This window comes from Ooceraea biroi, chromosome 8 (assembly GCF_003672135.1).
Source record: "Ooceraea biroi isolate clonal line C1 chromosome 8, Obir_v5.4, whole genome shotgun sequence".
Classification (NCBI taxonomy): Eukaryota; Metazoa; Arthropoda; class Insecta; order Hymenoptera; family Formicidae; genus Ooceraea; species Ooceraea biroi.
The window spans coordinates 602177-622798 of NC_039513.1; the positions used below are offsets into that span (position 1 = coordinate 602177).

At 33.2% G+C, this 20622-nt stretch overlaps 3 protein-coding genes and 1 pseudogene across 3 annotated transcripts; 1 reads left to right on the forward strand and 3 right to left on the reverse strand.

Moving 5' to 3' along the window:
- Positions 1-314: 314 nt before the first annotated feature.
- On the reverse strand, positions 315-1313 carry LOC113562416. Its single transcript, XM_026971848.1, has one exon. It carries the CDS (start codon positions 1311-1313, stop codon positions 315-317), a length of 999 nt encoding a protein of 332 aa, XP_026827649.1.
- Positions 1314-9313: 8000 nt separating this feature from the next.
- Positions 9314-14921, forward strand: LOC105282935 (aminopeptidase N). Its single transcript, XM_026971849.1, has 8 exons — positions 9314-9319; positions 10018-10184; positions 10519-10943; positions 12205-12283; positions 12613-12980; positions 13151-13425; positions 13908-14098; positions 14645-14921. The coding sequence occupies exons 1-8, from the start codon at positions 9314-9316 to the stop codon at positions 14919-14921; spliced, it is 1788 nt and encodes a 595-aa protein (XP_026827650.1).
- A 3227-nt stretch (positions 14922-18148) lies between these two features.
- LOC113562440 lies at positions 18149-19090 on the reverse strand (annotated as a pseudogene).
- A 162-nt stretch (positions 19091-19252) lies between these two features.
- LOC113562441 (ATP-dependent DNA helicase PIF1-like) lies at positions 19253-19857 on the reverse strand. The gene has a single exon (XM_026971887.1). It carries the CDS (start codon positions 19847-19849, stop codon positions 19268-19270), a length of 582 nt encoding a protein of 193 aa, XP_026827688.1. The 5' UTR covers positions 19850-19857; the 3' UTR covers positions 19253-19267.
- Positions 19858-20622: the final 765 nt, after the last annotated feature.

Consider the following 20622-nt stretch of genomic DNA (forward strand, 5'->3'; position numbering starts at 1 on the left):
GCGGGCCCTACCCCCGGACGCCCTGCGTGCGCCCGATCATTCTTTTAAAGTATTGCCGTAACCTTAGGGGTTGAAAAAGGGAGTTATTTGGGTTGGGAACTGATCTCTCCGGAAGAGGCGCTCATACAATTATGATAGAACTTCACTTACAGGTAAGTTCGTTTAATCATACAATTGTATTTCTCGCCTCTTCCTACAAGATCAGATGTAGATGTTTAAAGCTGTTACGGCAGTTGGAAGTGTACAGAGTCGACTGTAAGTTCGTGAACTATGTTATAATAAGTGGAACAGGTGGTGATATATATGATGATATATTACTTATCCTGAGCATTCAATACAGAAGTACCAAAAACACCTTTGTCTGGTATGACAGTACGGTTATAAAACCTTGCGAACGTTTGTGAGTTTTTAGACCAACCTGCCGTCTTAAGAATTAAGTCGATGTTAACACCACTTCGACGCGCACATGAAGTCGATGCATGGCGGGTGGTATACGCACTAAAGTAATTGGTATTTATACCGGCGCTAGTTACAACTTTTTTAACCCACCGGCTAAGCGTCTGAGTAGAAACAGCTTCGTGCGGTTTCTTAAATGACAAAAATAACTTATAATGTGAAGTTCTTAAGTCACTAGTTCGACGTAAGTAACTAGATAGAGTGGTCGCTGGGCAAATTAATACATTTTGGGTATAAAAGGGAATCGCAAGAACCGGTTGTTGACATCCTATGCCCGAAGTCTTGATTCTCTCTGGAATCTTAATTTCAAAAATCTCATCACGTTTTTCGACATTTCTGACATCTATTAATGTGAGGGTCTGAAACCGATGACCCGTTACTAACGCCATTAAAGTGGCCAATTTTAAAGACAACTGTTCTAAGGATAATATTTCATTAGATCCCCATGAAGCCAAGAAGTTCAAAACGATGCTAGGATCCCACGTGAAATCATACTTCGGCATAGATGGCCGGAGTCTCGCGATTCCCTTAATAAACCGCTTAATCTGTTGATTAGTACCAAGCTCCGGTCCATAAAGGAGAGCAATCGCAGATCGAAAACTATTAATAGTTCCATAAGACGTACCGTTATTAAATTCATTGCTAAGAAACGATAGCACATTCGGCACGGAGAATTGAAGTGCTTGAATATCGTTGTTAAAACAAAAATTCCACCAACGCTTAAAGCATACGTCATATTGCTTTATGAATGAGTCGCTGAGAGACGAAATTATGATATCCAGTGCCTCTTTCGGAACATGCTTCCTTTCGAACGCTGTCCTGATAAGATTCCGGCAACCAGGGTAATCTTCTCCCATACCGGATGTGATTGCCTATCCAGAGAAGTCAGTACATTAATACTTGGCTTAAAGAATATGGGGTCGTCCTGAAGTAAGGCCATAAACACAGGGAACCAAGGCTGAGCTGGCCAGTAAAGCACTACAACGTTACCCTTACATTGTTCGTATTTAATTTTTTCCAAAACTCGTAAAATTATTATAAAAGGAGGGAATGCGTAGAAAAAATAGTTTTTCCAATTGATAGTAAAGGCATCGACCGCCAGTGCACCTGGATCTTTTTTCCATAAGACATATCGCCGACATTTAGTATTCGTCCTAGTTGCGAATAAGTCGATATCTGGTTGGCCAAACCTACTCACGATGACAGCAAATGCCGTCTGTGATAAGGCGTATTCCGTCTCAAGATCCAGGCGGCGGGACTCAAAATCAGCTTCAATATTATCCTCTGAGCAAATATATGATACAAAGATCTAATTGTTCCTTTCTTCGCACCAGTCCCAAATTTCTTTAGCCAATGCATGCAATTTAGGAAAGCGAGTCCCTCCTTTTCTATTAATGTAGGACAGCGCCGTTGTATTATCGATTCGTAATAAAATACTACTATTTCTTAGTTTATTCGCAAAGCATTTTAAACCGAACAGGACTGCATTCAACTCTAGTCTATTAATACTCCACATCTGCTCCCGGGCGTTCCAATGTCCGTTAGCCCGGTTACCGTTACAAAATGCGCCCGAGCCCGAAAGAGAAGCATCTGTAAAAATTTCTATGTCCGGTTCATAATGCATGATTGAGTTACATGCCAAGTTGATATTTCTATTCCACCATTGTAAATCATCAGCAATCGCATCTGATAATTTCATACTGGCATCGACTGGCCTCAAAATTATCATTGTTACGCACGAGCGCTACGCACCTCTCTCGTTCGAGGCTCCTCATGTGGACTCTCCCATACTTTAAAGTTGGACAACAAGACTCTAGCGAGCCTACAAACTTCGCGAATTCCCGAATACGGCATTCCCGTATTTTTATGAATTTATCAATGAGCGTCTTTATTTTCAACCTCTTGTCTTCAGGTAACTCGACTGTCATATTAACTGAATAATTTAACCCTAGAAATTTACACCGGGTGGACGGAATCAACCGACTCTTTTCTTTGTTGATAATGAAGCCGAGCTTTTCCAATAAGCGACAAGTAACCTGGACATTCTTTTGACAGGAGGTGTAGGAGTTCCCAATTACTAAAATGTCATCGAGGTATATGTATGGCATGTAACCTAATGTCCGCAACCATGAAATAAGCGGCTTCATTAACTTGGTGAAGACATACGGCGCCGAGCTAAGCCCGAAAGGTAGGCAGCAAAATTCGTAAAACCGGCCCTCAAACAGGAATCGAAGGTACTTTCTGGAGGACTCCGCCACAGAGACCAAATAATAAGCGTCTTTTAAGTCGATAGTTGCCATAAAACAACCTTGAAACATCAGACGTCGGACGATTTTTGCGTCTTCTAATTTAAAATGCTTAGTTATAACAAACTTATTTAGGTTCTTAAGGTTCAATATTAACCTATGAGAGCCATTAGGTTTTTTGATTAAAAATATTTTAGACACAACTTGGTCTGCATCATAGGGAACACAACAAATTACACCTTTCTCCATCAGCTGCGCCAGCTGAGTATTTATAGTCGAAAACTCCTGTAGAGACCAACGTGGTTCCATTGAAGGATCTGTCTGACAAGGCGGCTTTATCAAAGGTATTTTGTACCCTTCAATCCATCTGAGGGCGGTTTTGTCCGCAGTAATCGAACGCCATTCGGTCTGAAAAAATCTGAGCCGACCTCCTATGGAACTTACGGTTTCTACACTCGTGTTCTGTAGCTCCTTCGACTGCAACGTTCCCGCGACGACGCCCGTGATGAGTGCGTTGTGTGTCTAGGTGTCGAGGATTTGTGCCCGCTCGATGTCTTCCTGTTCCGAAATGTGTTCGTCGGACGTCGGAGCGGGCGTTTCAAGTTTTTTGAACCAAATCCAGAAGGTCGCTGTGGTTGTGGCTTCAAAACCTTACTGGAGGACGCCAAAGTCTTGACTGCCTTGACTTTATCTTCCAAGTCTTTACTGAACAACCATTCGTCAGCAACAGTAGACATAAGCATGTCCCGAACGGAAGTATCCAGATTTTTCTGAATAAGACTTCGTCGAACAACCGACTCATTATGCTGGAGATCGGAAAGGAGCCTAATTGCACCATTCAGAGATTCTAGTATCTCCAACCTCTCGGTAATATCGAGGTGGAGGACCTTTATCATCAAATTGATAGTTGCCGCCAGCGCTGCTGTAATTATCCATTGTTTCTCAGAAATACGAACATCCCGCTTAATAACTGCATCCTGTAGAAATGCCTTGACCTCCAGATTCAACTTAGGCGGATCTAAGACAATACAATTACTAGGTAAAGGAAACTTATTCATTAAGGATTTCCTTTCCTCCGTCGGTAAGCCTTTTCGGATAATTTCTTCAATGCGAATCGCCAAGTCCTCGTGAATTGCCGCCGTAAATGTCCTTTCGGGGTCAAGACGTGCACCAATAATCTCTAACACACTCGGATCAAGGTTATTTTCCTGAGCGGAGTCTGGCGGCTTAAGCGTATTTTGATCCGGAGGATCTGACCGTTGAGACGGTCCTGGAAAAGCCGGAGATATTGCAGGCGAGGTTACGGTTGGCGCCTGTAGCGGACCTGGGGAAGGGGTTGTCTGCTGGCCAGCGTTTGTGAGAATAATTGATGTAATCGAATCGTAATCCAATGAGTGACGAGGGGAACGATTAGAGTAATTCCCGTAACTAACATCGTCATTCCTCGGAGGAGAATCGCTGTCAGCAGAACTATAGCGGGAAGAACTATCCCTGCGGCGACGTCTTGATTCACTCACAGAGTCATCCCGCGAATGCCGTCTTTTTCTCTCACCTAGTTTGAGAATAAAGAGATCATCAGGTTGTAAAAGACGAAAAATGTGCACGCCATCTATACCGGCGGCGAGATGAATCGACGCATAGCCGAACCTAGCATAGGTTAGCCGTCGAACATTTATGCCACATGGCGAATAATAATTCGAACATCCTTCTACCTGACCATCGATGTCGGTAGGACCGACTCGAAAAAGGTTAGAAGGGGGACGCGACACAATTCGTGTCATGGCGTCTAACCGAAAAGCAGCCGTATAGCTAGGTAATACAGCACGGCGTAAGAGAGGTCAGAGATCTTTCGACCCAGCAATCGCCGTCGGTTGCAGACCGACGCGAAAGGGTTAAGAAAGAGACCATCCGCGGAGAATTTAGCGGATATCGCTGCCACGCTCGTTGTAAGGCGACGCACATTTGAGATTAACTTACCACGTGAATACCGATCACCGGCTAATAACTTTCGTTCGAGCCGTTTGAGACGTTTTAACAGCTTATGATCCTTATTTTCTCTATTCGAACTATGATCCTTTCGTTTCCTGCCCATCTTCTTACTAAAGAATGTTGATGAATCCCGAGCACGCGATACCATCGGCACAAAGAAGAAGAATGATCGGGCGCAGCGCAGGGCGTCCGGTAAAGTCACTAGATAGATAAAGTACCGCAATCGTTCACCATTTTAATTCCAACTACACGGTGTTTTCATCATAATTATGTTCTCTTCACATCTATCACAATATGTAACCTTTCTCAATGGAGATACAACGCAACGCTATTTCGTAGAATTGCACTTAGTGTGTTGATAAGTTGCATGTTTGCACTAAATACACTTCCAACGCCATTTTTATTCCACGTATTTTACCACGAATTGCGGTACTTTATCAATCTAGTGACTTTAGCGTCCGGGGGTAGGGCCCGCCGCCAAGCGGGCGTTTCAAGCTTTAAAATTGTGATACTATCGGTACACGGCAGAGGGTACTACATCTGATCTCTCCGGAAGAGGCGCAAAATACAATTACGGTTATATGAGCATTAACATTATTAATTATTAAATATTTTTATTAAATTGTATATATTAAAACATAACTATTTTTAAAATAAAAGAAGTGCAAAGATGATAATTTTTATATATAAACTTTATTTAATATATTTGTTGTAAATGCACTTTTATTCATTCTATAAATATATACACTTTTATAATTTTTAAATTTTATTATATATTTAATTTTATTATATATATTAAATTATAGAGGAGAATTCCCTATTATGAGATATGCTCCTAATATGAGATAATGGGGTTTCTGCTAAACTATTGAGCATCATCTGTTAGTTCCACCATGAACTTATTACTCTTGGTGTAAAATGTATTTAGTGAAAAATTCATTGTTCGTTATTGAGTTTAGCCTTTGCAAGAAAAGGTTTGTGAAATTGTGAACATGTCAAAGAAACTTGAGGTTAGTCTTTAAACCTTGTTTATTATATAATAAAGAAATGATTGGCAATAAATTCAGTATGCAATGATAGAGTAGAATCGTAGTAACAGGAAAATACGCAATTTGTTGAATTGCTTAATTGTAGAGGTTAGATTTCATGATCGCGGAACCGCTAGGCGTGTGGCTCGTATAATGAGATATTCAGGGTACCCTTAATATGAGATAATTATTGCTCGAATATGAAGATTATGTAGTGTAATAAAAAGAAAGAAAATACTACTTAAGGTTAAAGAAAAGTTAATACGAATTTATATTACGAATTTTTGTGTATTTAATTTTTATAGAATCTGACTATGGAGATTAGAGAAACGAGAAAGCGTCAACAGTGGAAACGTGAAGATTTGGCGAAGGCTGTGGCAGCAGTATTTTTATAAAACTATCTAATAAAGTTTTTTACTTGCAATACTGATGTATTTTGCTCTTTTAACACCGATTTCTTGAGGTATCTTATATTAGGAGCACACTTTCTCGATCCTGCGTAAAGCTCTTTTTCAAATTTTTTTAATTTTCAGAAAAAATAATATTTAAATTAGATTTTTCATTTCACCAACCTAAAGCTTATTAAATTCTCTTCAAGATAACGTATTACATTTTTAAATTCTGCCTATAGATTTCCTTACATTCGGCAAAATCGATATGGTATCTCATAATCGGGGACTTTCCTCTATATTTATTTATAATTTTATTTATAATTTTATTTATAATTTTATTTATAATACAAAATATTTTAGTAAGTAAATTAAACTGCTGCACAAATATCATTAAAGAATCGAAATATAAAACGAAAGTATGAAATTAATATATATACTTCATTTTTCTTTTGCTAAAGCTCGCTGTCTTCTTGATTTCGCTTTTATTAGCCAGTTGCCAAACATAATTTCGACAGCTTTCATTGTAGAGTTTCATCTATCCCCAAGAGTTACAGCATCTGAATAAGTATAATTAGCAACAAATATTAAGGTAGTTATTCCATAAAATTACTTAGGTGAGAATTTCTTCAAATTTTGACAGTTTATTCTTTGCATTAATACGCAAAAAATGAACCCAATTAAATTGAATTTGATCGTCTCAAAGTTCTAAAAACTAATGTCAAAGTTTAATGTAATATTACATGTAAAAATATTATAAACACGTGTAAAACGTATTGTTATAAGCAAAAATGTAATACATTTAATATTATTACACGTAAAATATCATTTTATTAGATGTTAAAAATTAATATTTGCATTTGCAAACGTATACTGATTTCAAAACGTTTTAATTACTTTTTAACGAGTTTTCTACATGAAAATGACATGTACTTGTTACCTAGCATATTACATTATTTATTTATAATACAAATATGTATGTATATTTGAGAGTATATTAAACTGTATATAGAATTTATTATTTTTGATAAAAATATAATCCCTACAAAAACCTTTTTTAAAAAAGAAAAAATATATACGCCAAGTACATAAAACGTGTCGGACTTTGTAAAAACAGTGTAATTCACAAACTCTTTCTAAAAAAGCGTATTATGAAAATTTATTATTCATTCAAAAATATATATGAAATCAATGCAAGTAGCCAAGTTATCGTTATTATTATTCGAAAGTGCACTGTTCACAAATGGATATGAAATTAATGCACTTTATCTAGTATTTCTTTAAAAATGGATTTTGTCAATGCAATATCCAATAATTACATACAACAACAGATTTATGCAAAATTAATCCAACAATTATATGAAACAAAAGTTTTATATCAAATTTATGTATTATTCAATGTGTAATTTTGTACGTTAAATTTATATTTCAATACATTTTTCTAGATAGTTTTACTTGTGTTTAGTATTAATAACGTTATTATTATTATACTGTCTGTCATATGTCATTACTTTCGCTTTTACTATAATTTATATTTATATTACCGTACATTTTGTTTTTCTTATATAACATTGTTTTCTAAATATACAAAGTAAGTCAGTAAAATAATTGTATAATAGTATATAATGGAGCGAACACAATTTTGAATTTGAAAAAGAACCTAATCCCGCGATCAACCAAGCGACGTCGCCGTTGCTGCTGACTGGGCGATTTTTGAAGAGTAGTGGAGGATCAGAATGGTCCATTCAAAGGAGAATTTTCGTTTCTCGAGAAACAATTTATTTTGTGGTTGAATACTTAATAAGCAACAGATATTGCGAACAATTATATAATCGGAAAACTTTCACGCGACAAAATTTGACAACAATTGACCGTAGTTTAGATCGATTAATGAATTCACAATGCAGCGACCCGACGTTTGCGACGTGGCATACCCATCGATGATAAATCAATATAGCAATCAATCTGCTCAACGATTATCATAACTTTAATGGAGTTAGATAAACTGTTCAGAGGAAACACTTTAAATTTCGCCGAATAATATAAATAATAATAGTTCATTAGTTAGATTGAGACATTAAATAAATAAAAACTAATTACAGCTCATTCGTTACAAGTTAAACAGAAAAGCTTTACGCAGTCATGGTATAAGATAGAAATTATACTGTGAGAGACAGGTGCAGGAAGAGAGCGCGGTGTTTTAACATGTACTATAAGGATTGAAAGATGATGACAATACGAGGAACGATTAGATAATGATATTCCCCTGCAATCCTAAATAATTTGTTCCATTTCAAAAATAAAGAAAGACAAAACTTATTAGATGAAATTAAATGATTTTAAAGTATTTGAATTTATGTGATTTCATTTGTCCTTTTCTTGAGATATTAAAGTTACTTGCAACATCTATACAGTGACACCATAATATAACTAATATGTTCACTCTCTGTCAGCTCTCTGATCTTTTTATTCTTGATCAACTTCTTGAGCGCAAGTTGGTGTTCAACTTTAGGTGGAAACGATTATGATTTACAAATTTGCGCATGAGTGATAACATAATTCGAAGTTTCAAGAATGATCCCCAGGATTGCTATATCCGGACCGTTAACGAGGAACAGATCATGTATCGATTAGCGTAGTCTCTCACATTCACGCTTCACATACTTACATGAATTTAAATCAGTTCGATGAAGCAAAAATAAACTACCGATATTCAACATTCATTATTACATGCACATAAGCGGTCGTGATTGTAAGATATAGCGTAAAGTTATATCTGTAGCATTCAGTCTGTGATATTTCTTCTTCTGTGTTACTACGACGCGTATACAATGGTAATCGCAACACAAATGTAATGTGTAATTATAATATATATCACGAAGAAAATTTATGCTTTATATATTTAATTTATTTAAGTATCATTCAACAATAATATAATCCGTTTCACTACTACAGTAGCTATATCAAGTGTTTGTTAAAGTCTGCTTACAGATGGCGACTGATAGAACTATTATGTGTGACCGTAAACATGTTTTCGTATTACTTCTAGTCCTTGTGTCCTTTCAGATATTAGTATTCTTTGGTCGTGGTAAGATTTAAACGCGACAGCATAGTGGTATGATTCCAGCACAAAGAACTGTTAGCGGCAATAAGAACTAATTGTATTGATTTCTTCATATTTATTTTAAAGTTGCTACACTTCAAAATGCAGGTAAGTCATTAGAAACATTTGATCTTTATTTATTTCCTTTTTTATTTAACGATAAAATACTGTATAAAGAGCAATGAATGGGGTAGAGGTACCAGAAGCACGTAGAAGAGCACAATTTGTTGATATAAAAACTGAACTCCATTTATTTGTCGTGAGTCGACATATTTATTATATGTTTTGTTTAAATTTACTTCGTTCAGATGTGACATACAAAATGCATAAACTTTTTAAAATCATGTAAAATAATATTACCATTATTAATAATACAGTTTATTACTGAAAAAATAACGTTTTTGTGAGAGGAGGAACCCGATAATAATCTTTTAATAATCTTTTAAGTTTTTCTGATGACGAAATGTTGTTACAGATATTTGAAAAAAGACTTGACATCCTATTCCTTCAAGTACTTTTAAGTGGTATACTGATAATATGTATACAAGGGGAACATCAGTCTACCGAAAATAAATCATATAGAGAACTTGGTTATCGTTTATCAAAAGATGTACTGCCACGGCACTATAATATCAAGATGAGATTTTTTCCAGAAACGTTGAGTTATTTACATGGCGAATGCCAAATTGATATTGAAATTTTCAAAGCAACGACAAATATAAGCTTACACAGTCCCGATACGAGTGGTGAAAAAATAATAAAATTAGATATGAAGAATAATGAGACATATGAACGCATATCCATAGCTGGAGAAGAATGCAGGAACATGTCTGGAGAACATTCTAGATCTCTGTTTCAAGCACCAGCTATCTCCTGGAAATTATACTCTGTCCATATCATACGTTACATATATTGATGAAGGCATAGGGGAAGGTTATTTTAAAATTTTATTTCAGCCTGAAGCACGTAAACAGTGAGTTTACATTATAAGTTCATATTATTAAAATATATAATACTTTAATATTTATTAATATAAAATGCACGTTATCGTACAATAATAATTATTACGTATTATTATATAGGGACAAATAATTTTGGGCGGCTATATAATGTGCAATAACATCAATATGTTAAACATTAGATAATTTCTCCAAATTATTTATCACTCTAACAAAAAACATAATGATAAAGTACGCTAAATGTTCTCCTTTAAATAAAGATCTATGCTTGCCTATTGCTCTACTTGATACTTCTATTCAAATCATTATTGTGACAATTTATCATATTTCGGAATGTCCTTAAAACAGGTATAGATTGTTGGCAACAAATATTCAATCTATTGAAGCTCGAAAATGGTTTCCGTGTTGGAACGAGCCGGAATTTAAAGCAACATTTCTAATTAGATTCAATCATGAGATGAAATATAAGATATGGCCAATATGGCCAACTACAAGATTTACACCAGATGATCATAAACAAGGCTGGGTATGGACAACTTTTGTCATTCCATACCCAATATCTACATACCATGTGATGTTTACACTAACTGATTTAGATCTTGCATATATATCTACACATGAATATACATATAACTCTGAATATTACGATGAATATGAAGATGAATATGCAGCTGAATATGAATATGAAGATAAAAATATATCACATCCTACAGCAACCGAATCTTCTAAAATAAGAGTGTTTAGTACATGGAGTAGACGTAGCGTGGCAAATTGTATGAACTTTGCAGATATCGTAATTAGGAAGATCCTAGAATCTGACTAGTATCGCAAAATTCCTATAACTGTTATGAATATAAATCTACTTGCAATTCCGGCTATTCCAGAGGATGCCATCGGAAAATGGAGGCTCATTCTTTATAAGTATAGCAATATCAAAATTATTATTATTATTTGCTAATATTGTATGAATAAAATTTACTCACATTGAATGAGAAAGAAATAGATACATTACAGTTCGATGATATTAGTCGGAGTACGAATTTATATATAACATTATATTAAATTTTTTATATCATCTTTATATCTTCATATGTATATGTATAGCTGTCTTTTAAATATTATGTTACAGAGAATCGCTTGATACTCATAATGAAATATTAGATAGCAGTGTCCACAAACGGGAGGTAGCACGCACAGTAGCACGTGGAATAGTATATCACGAGATAGATAATGCAATAACACTGTCGTGGTGGTCTGACTTATGGTTCAAAACAGGGCTTGCCGCTCTTGTTCATATGAAAATTCTAGATGAGGTTCTTTTATATTATTAATACAAGCTTTAGTAATATTACTCTATATTTGTATGAAATATAGAAGAAGTTATTCTTCTATAGAATGGCGAGATGAGTTTTTACTAATAATACGAACATTTTATTGGTTCAACATTCATGGAATCAAATAAACTTTTCCTTTATAGATTTTTCCGAAATGGCGATTTCTAGATTTGTTCGTGGTTCAAGTTCAGCAAGACTGTCTTCGTGTTGACACAAATTTTGCTATGAAGCCTCTTTCATATGAAGTCCGAACACCATCAGAAATTAAATCGCTTTTCTCTTTCCCAATTTATATCAAAGGTAAATCAGAATAAGAATAAACAAATGACGTTCTGTACTTGTTTAATCCCAATTAAGATAAAGAAAACAAAAAGGTATTTTAATAAAATTTTGTTAGTATCGTATTTGTATACCTTATTATGTAACTGGTTTTTTATGCGAAATAAGAGCACAAAACGAATGGGATATGCAAAACGCAATATTTATAAAGGATATATATTATATATTACTTAAATGAGATTAGTATTCTATCATCAATGAAGTATTACTAAATAAAATACTATGTGAAAATGTATTTAAAATTTATTTTTAACTGTATTTCATCTGAGAAATAGTTTACATGTTTGAGTATATAGATTCATATTTTACAAATACTTATTTGTCTTCTATATACACTCACATGTTATATGCATTTTTACAGCACCTGTCATATTGCGCATGTTACAACATATTACGGGCTACAAGTTTCTAAAAATTATCAAGAATTATAGGGACACGTAGTGAGTACCATTCTGTAATACAGTAGCAAGATAATGTAATGTGCGACGTAATAAACACAACGGTATAGTTTTAGTGTAACTCCGATGTCTCATTATTTTTTGATTACGAAAAATGAAAGAAGCTATAGTATCATATAGAATTTCATGCAAAATAACGTTTTTTATACTTATGTTTGCGTTGGCGCTTTACTCTTTATATTCAATTGCAAACTATCTTTCCTTGTTCTGTAATGTTATTGTAACATGTGTGCAATTTGTGTGCATCGTAAACTTTTATATATAATTTATTGTAGTTTAACTATCAGAAACTATAACTTTTATACATTTAGCAAGTTTCAGTCTCCTAGTCTTAATGATCTATGGGATTTAATGCAAAATACTATGGATAATCCAAAGCTGAAAAACTATACCTTGAAAAATATAATGGAGACTTGGATAACAAGAAATAATCATCCTGTTGTACATGTTCACCGAAGTGAAAACTTACTGTCAATATCTGAACATTACATCGATGATGAAGGCGTTGTACATAGCCCAACGTCACGTAACTGGTTACCTATCACTTTCACTACATGGAAGCAATTAGACTTCAATAACACAGTCCCTTATAATTGGATACTTCCGGAGAAAAGCAGTGAAGTACATGTTCCACTTTCTGATAGTGATGGGTGGATCATAGTAAACTTAAAACAAACAGGTGAGTACCGTGTGCATCAAATTAATAAGATTCCTGTTTATTTTTTACACCTTAGTTAGAGTTTTATATGTTCACAATATTCACACAATGTACATTACAACAGGCATATTTACTTTATTCTTGATGCGTCGGATTGACGATATCTTTTAATATTATTTATTGTGCAATAGGATACTATCGTGTGAGATACGATTACACGAGCTTAAAGGCAATTGCAGACTATTTAAAGCATAAGGAGTATGAAAAGATTCATGTTATTAACCGTGCTCAAATCATCGATGACACATATTATTTCTTCATGAAAGGAGAAGTTACATACGACATGTTTGCGTATCTCATTTATTACTTGCGGCAAGAGAGGGATTACGTAGCATGGTATCCAATGTTCCAAATTTTTAGAGACCTATCGCGTTTCTTACCATTTGAAGAGAGCGAACCTTTAACGGTCAGATGATAGCTATAATTTTATTGAAAGGTTTTAATACGCATGTTGTTACTTGCCCACCCCGTATAATTTGGACTTAGCCCAGTCGAACAGTCCTGTACCAATTACGATTTTCGCAATAATAACCGAGTTATTAAACGATTAAAGTAACCGAATGAGTGCGCGTCCTCCTACCGACGGCCTCGCTGCACGAGCCGCGCACTCGTTAATTTACTTTAATCGTAATAATTCGGTTATTCTTGCGAAAATCGCAAAATGATACAAGACTTTTCGACTCAGCTAAGTCTAAATTATACCGTTAACGAGAAAGTAAGGAGTTATGAGACACCCTGTATATTGTTCATTGAAATAATAAAATAATAATATTGTAATAAATAATATTGTTTATTGAAATAATAATGGATTAATACCTTCTAATATTTACTTTTATAAACAACAAAACATGTGTATGATGATCATATCATTTCTTACAATTTTTATAGAAAGATATGCGCTTTATCTTGCAAGGTTTGCTCGAAAACTTAACGTACAACGAAAAGGTCGATGAAGATGATCTTACTAAATGGTTGCGCAGAGAGGTTGTAAAATGGGCATGTATTTTTGGTGATACAGACTGTGAAGAAATTGCGCATTCTAGACTGGAGAAACACCTAAATGATCCTACAAATCACAAGTAATTTCTGCAATTACATTTTTTTATGGTGATATTTCTTTTGTTCAATACATGCAGTTCGAGACATTTTTAATACTCACAAATGCAGGACTTTCCGAGAAAGGCATTAAATTATATTTGTTAAACTGTATAATAAGTTTGTGCAAAATTTTCTTTATTATTAGATTATTATTATTTACAATTGCATTAAACTTTGTTTTTGTATATCTGTATATGCGAGTATGAAATTTATCATAGTACAATATATTTTGTATTTTTAGCACAAACCAAATGGGACAAAACGTAATATATTCCTTAGTTTTCGCTCTCAATTTGCTTTAAAAGACATTGTATTGTTTTCGTTGGTTCTTGCAATTTCATCTTCTCAGAATTATTTTTTTCTTCCGTAGATATAAACATTACTACATATAATTTGGTGCATGTTTCTTCGTCAGCATATTTGTCGGAAAATGTTTTAATTTTGCGAAATCTGTTAATAATAGATTGTGCCATTTATGATACTAAGAACTTTCTTATCAAATTTTATTCATTTTCTGCATATTATAGACTTTTGCCGAAATGGAGAGAATGGACGTACTGTAAAGGTGCGATGATTGCGGATGAAAACGTTTTGCTGAAATTGGAAAAATTATTACGCAGAAATGATCATAAAGTTTTTGATTATATTTCATGCGCTGAAAAACCTCGATTTGCTATCGCCAGTTTCTATTATTCTCCTAGCTGGGAAGACAAATATCCCATTATTTTCCGTTATGCCATCTTTGGTGATTATACAGTGCAACATGTAGCCGCAATCATAGGAATTCTAGAGGCGTACAAGTAATGAAACTATTTTTATAACTTGCTGTTCCAAAAACGTATTGCAAGTTTCTTTATCAGTATAATATAATTTCGAATCTATTAATTCAGTTTTTTGCAGTGTTTCAGCTTTCCACAAAGCCAAACTAATATTTATTATTATAAATCGTTCATTTCCTGATAATCTTCAACGGGTAATTTTTATGATTTAAATGTTTTGATTGTTTTCGTATGTTTTATTTTTTGGTACGTAGTGGCTTTATTATTATTAGCTTTAGTTATTATTGCATATACGTATGCACACATTAGTGTAAAAGTAATGTCTTTTTATCGTAGTTGTAATAAAAATGTTAGTTATGACAGGATTTTGGTACAGACTAAAGACTTGGTATCATAAAATTTGTAAATATTGCGGTTTCCTACTTTTAACTATTTCTTTTCTTCAAAAGTTTTATTTAGAAGATGTTAAAATGTGTTTTAAATAAGCAGAATCAAGTATTATTATTTTAAATACTCAGAATTAAATGGCATTCTTGATGATGTTATCAAAAGACGCTGGCGTCAAATCGAGTACCAGAAAGACAGACTTCTGAAGTTAAACGTAAAGGACAGATACTAATTTCTTAAATATGTCAGAGAGATAAAGCTATATGTTTATTAAATTGTATTATAAATATTCCTACGTATATTTGCTTATAATTAGATAGTGTTTAACAAATTTATGTATTATTCAATGTGTTTAATTTTGTACATTAAATTTATATTTCAATACATTTTTCTAGATAGTTTTACTTGTGTTTAGTATTAATAACGTTATTATTATTATACTGTCTGTCATATGTCATTACTTTCGCTTTTACTATAATTTATATTTATATTACCGTACATTTTGTTTTTCTTATATAACATTGCTCTAAATATACAAAGTAAGTCAGTAAAATAATTGTATAATAGTATATCGCATAAAACGGGCTTAAACTGATTCAAATGATCAACGGAATCATAGTGAAACAAAAAACTTGGCGTGCCCGGGTTGCATTAATTGGATTCTTGTAAATATGTTTATAATTTCAATAATTGCCTTGGAAATATAAAACATCTTTCTTCTTTAATTGTTGCTTTTATATATTTATATTTCTACAAATATTGTATGTAAATCGTTTCATTACTTCACGCAAATAATTTCTATACTGTAAAACATTGGTGAGCATTGCATCGTAATACAACCCGGGCACGCCAAGTTTTTTGCTTCACTATGATTCCGTTGATCATTTGAATCAGTTTAAGCCCGTTTTATGCGACTTAGGATTTGCGTGAAGAGACAATGGATGCGTTAAGCTTGTGTTGCATACACTTTTGAATGTATACAACTTGTTTCATATAATTTTTGGATTAATTGTGAATGCATCTTGTATATAATTTTTGGATATTGCACTGACAACATTCATTTTTAAACAAATACTAGATAAATTGCATTGATTTTATATCCATTTGTGAACAGTTCACTTTTGAATAATAATAATGATATACTTGGCTACTTGTATTGATTTCATGTATATTTTTGAATCAATAAATAAATTTGTATAATACTCTTGTTTTAGAAAGATTTTTTTAATTACACTGTTTTTGCAAAGTCCGACACGTTTTATGTACTTGGCGTAAATATGTTTTCTTTTTTTAAAAAGGTTTTTGTAGGGATCTCACTCCTTTTTGTACATTTTTGAAATTTTTCATATTATAATAAGATTCGTAACCTTTATAACTTTTTTATTATTAACTTTATATAATACTAATTGGAAAATAAATATATACATTACAAAACACTAACTTTGCCATTTGTTGAGATATCTCGATTCAACTACAAACGAAACGAAAAGCATTACAAACAACTACAAACGATTGTAAAGAAGACTGCGAAAGCGGATTCGCGATATCTCAACAAATGGCAAAGTTAGCTTCTTGCAATTTATTTAATTGTTTATTACTTTTAAATGGTTCAATTACAAAGCATGAAAAACAACTAGAAACGATCCTGAAAAAGACAGCGCAAGCGGAGTCGCGATATCTCAATTCTAATGTAGAGCCTCTACATATGATCGTTATGTGTGAGTCACACGGATATACCAACAGCATCTCCGCTGGTCGGTATAAACGGAGCTGCTGCCATCTCGACGGAAAAGAACGAACTGTACAAACGACGATGACGACGATGACGTCGACGTTTCTTAAATGAAATTTTCCAATTCTGTCACAAATTCTGTCTTTACACTCAGTTTTTTCTGGTTTTTAGTGAGTAACATATCCTTGAATATAGAAAATTTACGCACTGTAAAGTTTTATAGAGGTGCGTATGTTTAAAGTCGACGTTAGGCTGATGTTATTTCTCTGTCGTTGATTGTTCCACATAGCATGGAATATCATGTGGAAATGCGTATTTTACTGTACAGGTTAAGACGCCAATTCAATTTCTGTTTATCTAATCAATAACAACACTACACTTGGTTTATTAGAAAATTCTCGAATATTTTAATGTAAACCAGAAGTCCAAACCTCAAAAACATGTATATGTGATTTTCAAGTAATTTTATAAGTGACTTCAACTGAGTTCAAGTGATTTCTCAAGTGACTTCCACTGATTTCAAGCGATTTTTCAAGTGCCTTCAACTGATTTCAAGTAATTTCAAGTGATTTTGCAACTAATTTCAACTGATTTCAACTGATTTCATGTGATTTCATATGATCAACTGAATTCAAATGATTTCATAAGTGATGTCAACTGATTCCAAGCGATTTCCGAATCAATTTCAATGATTTCAAACACAGGTGTACCAGTGATTCGCTAAGTGAATAACCCCTTGATAATAATACTTCCTGTTATTATTATATCAGTCTTTACAAGTGTAGAAGTAGCACCACAATTAGTACATATTTTTTCAACATTATTCCAGCGTGAAAAACTATATTGTATTAGTTCTTGTAAAGTGTATGATTTTTTTAAATTTTCGGGTAATTGGAGCAATAATATATAATTTGTATCAATTTTTGTGTTTGTATAATTGCATACTTTACATCGTAAAGTAATGTTTAATTGGTGCTCAATTACACTCTTTATCTTATCTATGTTACTGATAAGATGTATAATAAATTCACTAACATCCTGTTGAATTGTTTCAAGATATTGATGTCCTGCCAATTGCCGTATTGCCATTATATTAATAGTTTCATCGTTTGATACGTAACAATCAATAAATTTTCTTATAATATTATACGAATATACGCTCAAGGCGAAGCGAAACTTTTCTGAGAGTAGAAGAATGAAGTATACATTGAATTGAAACATTAGCATAGCAAGATATATTATCAACATTTGGAAGTCCTCTTATATGCCATAAAGAATAATCATTAATATCGTTATCATTAATTTGACATTTCAAGACATTTTTTGATATTGCCCAAATTCTATCATGAACCTTCTGAACACGTTGTTGCAAAATATTAATATGAACAAGATCTGGCCTGTATTGTATTCGTAATCTGTTATATTCTATTATAGCTAACTCATTTGCTTTTACAGAAGAGGGATCAAAATTTATAAGGTGCAATCCAATCAACGTAGTCACTCGTGAAAGAACGACATATATTTGTCCACAACTGAATATAGAATTTCCGGCTTCCACAATAGCATGCTTTAAACTCAATCCTTGACTTTTATGGATAGTCATACCATAACTTAGACATATAAGAAATTGTTTTCTTATAACAAATGCTCTATCCATTACTTCAAATTTAACATTTACACGTTCTATAATATGCTCTATTCCTGATGATATTCTTATCTTTATTTTTTCTACTTTATTGTCAATTATGCTACGTATAATTGATGTAATTGTACCAATGGTACCATTCACAAGACCTAAACTAACATCGATATTTCTTCTACCATTACACGCGCTCCTACTTTGACAGTTATGATTCTTGCTAATCTAGCTGTTCGAGAACTATCTTCATCGTCTTTATTTAATATCTTCATAACTTTTTTCTTTAATATGATGCACATTCTGCCAGATCTTGAGCAACGAGTTCTATCTTATCCGAAGAAATACGATCTAACATTGCAGTATTCAAAATATCACATAATGCACAAGTTGGAAGTAAACAAACTGTATCCATTGGTAAATTTTGTAAGTAATTACATAAATCTTGTAATCGGTCGTCATAATTAGTTTTTCTCAAATTAATTTTTCTCGTTTCTAAAATAGTTACATCCGAATCTGTTACTGTTCCAACTCGAATTCTCGTTAATATATCTCGATAAGAGTCATCACCTTGTTGTCGCACATTAATTTGTAATTCATCATAAGTGAATAAAGATCATAAATTTACAGAGCCCATTGCACCAACATACTTCTGAATTTGTAATTTTGCTAATTCAATAAAAGGCGGATCTTCATGTACAGGTGGAAGTTGCAATAAATTTCCAAAAAGAAGTATATGTTTTTTGCCGAACCATCCATTATCACAATCCATGGTATTAAATATCTCTGTTAGTCGAAGATGTATGTACATGAAAGTGATATTTGAAATCATTGAAACTTCATCGATAATTATTAAAACAACATTCTTAAGTTCGTCCCGTATAACTTTAAGAGCTATATCAGAAAGTTGTTTATATTTAGCAGTACGGCCATGTTCTACTGGCAATTGAAATAATCTATGAATAGTAAGTCCATCAATATTAAAAGCTGCTATACCGGTTGGTGCAGTTACCGCTGTGTCTTTGTCTACAATATATTTTTTAATCCAACATCTAATAGTTTTGATCAAAAAACTCTTTCCAGTACCACCTTCACCGCTAACATAAAATCGAAGAACTTCATTATTATTAGTATCAGATAAAGCAGCAGTAATTCTATCAAAGATTCGTTTTTGATCAGTATTTAATTGCGTCACCATTTCATCGACGTTAACTTCACTTTTATTACCAACATCTTTAAAAAGTCCCTCATTGCCCCTTCAACTTCGACAGGAACACATTCTAATGGACAATTTTCAAGACAGTCATTTTCCTCTTCATCTTTTCTAATTTCTGAAATTTCTTCTTGTATTAATTCTTTAATATTATCTATACCTTGCTGAATGACGGTTATTCTTTCGTAATACTGAAGAGCATCTTTCAATTTAAATTGTACTAAAGAAAATGCTTCTGCATAACTATCACATTCATTTTTTAATTCACTAATATCTCTCCAAGGCTGAAATAATAACAATAATGAAAAGTAGTAACGCTCTGGTTGAGTATGGACATTGTATTTGTAATGATTGATAAGATATTCACGTTTACGTTTCCTTAAATATAAAGATTCACCGAGCACGTAATATTTTATTTTCTTAAAAATTGGTTTATCTTTCGTAATATCATACCATTTTGCATACTCATACAAATTAGTAGATTCTAGTTCTTTAGGTCTGCTCGGATAATATGTATCAATTAAAGAAGGACAAAAAATATCGGCAGATTCAGAATTTAACATTTCAATCTCTTTGTGAGACTTAACTTTTCTACTTCTAATCATATTTACATCTAACCATCTTATAGTCGTTTCCTTGTCAGTACCGTATAATGATATTCCTAACAAAGTGTCAGCAGCTTCAAGAGCTCCACATTCCCTGTGATTCAACATGCGCACTCCAATATTCCAAAGACAACTTCTCAACGATCTTGTTGA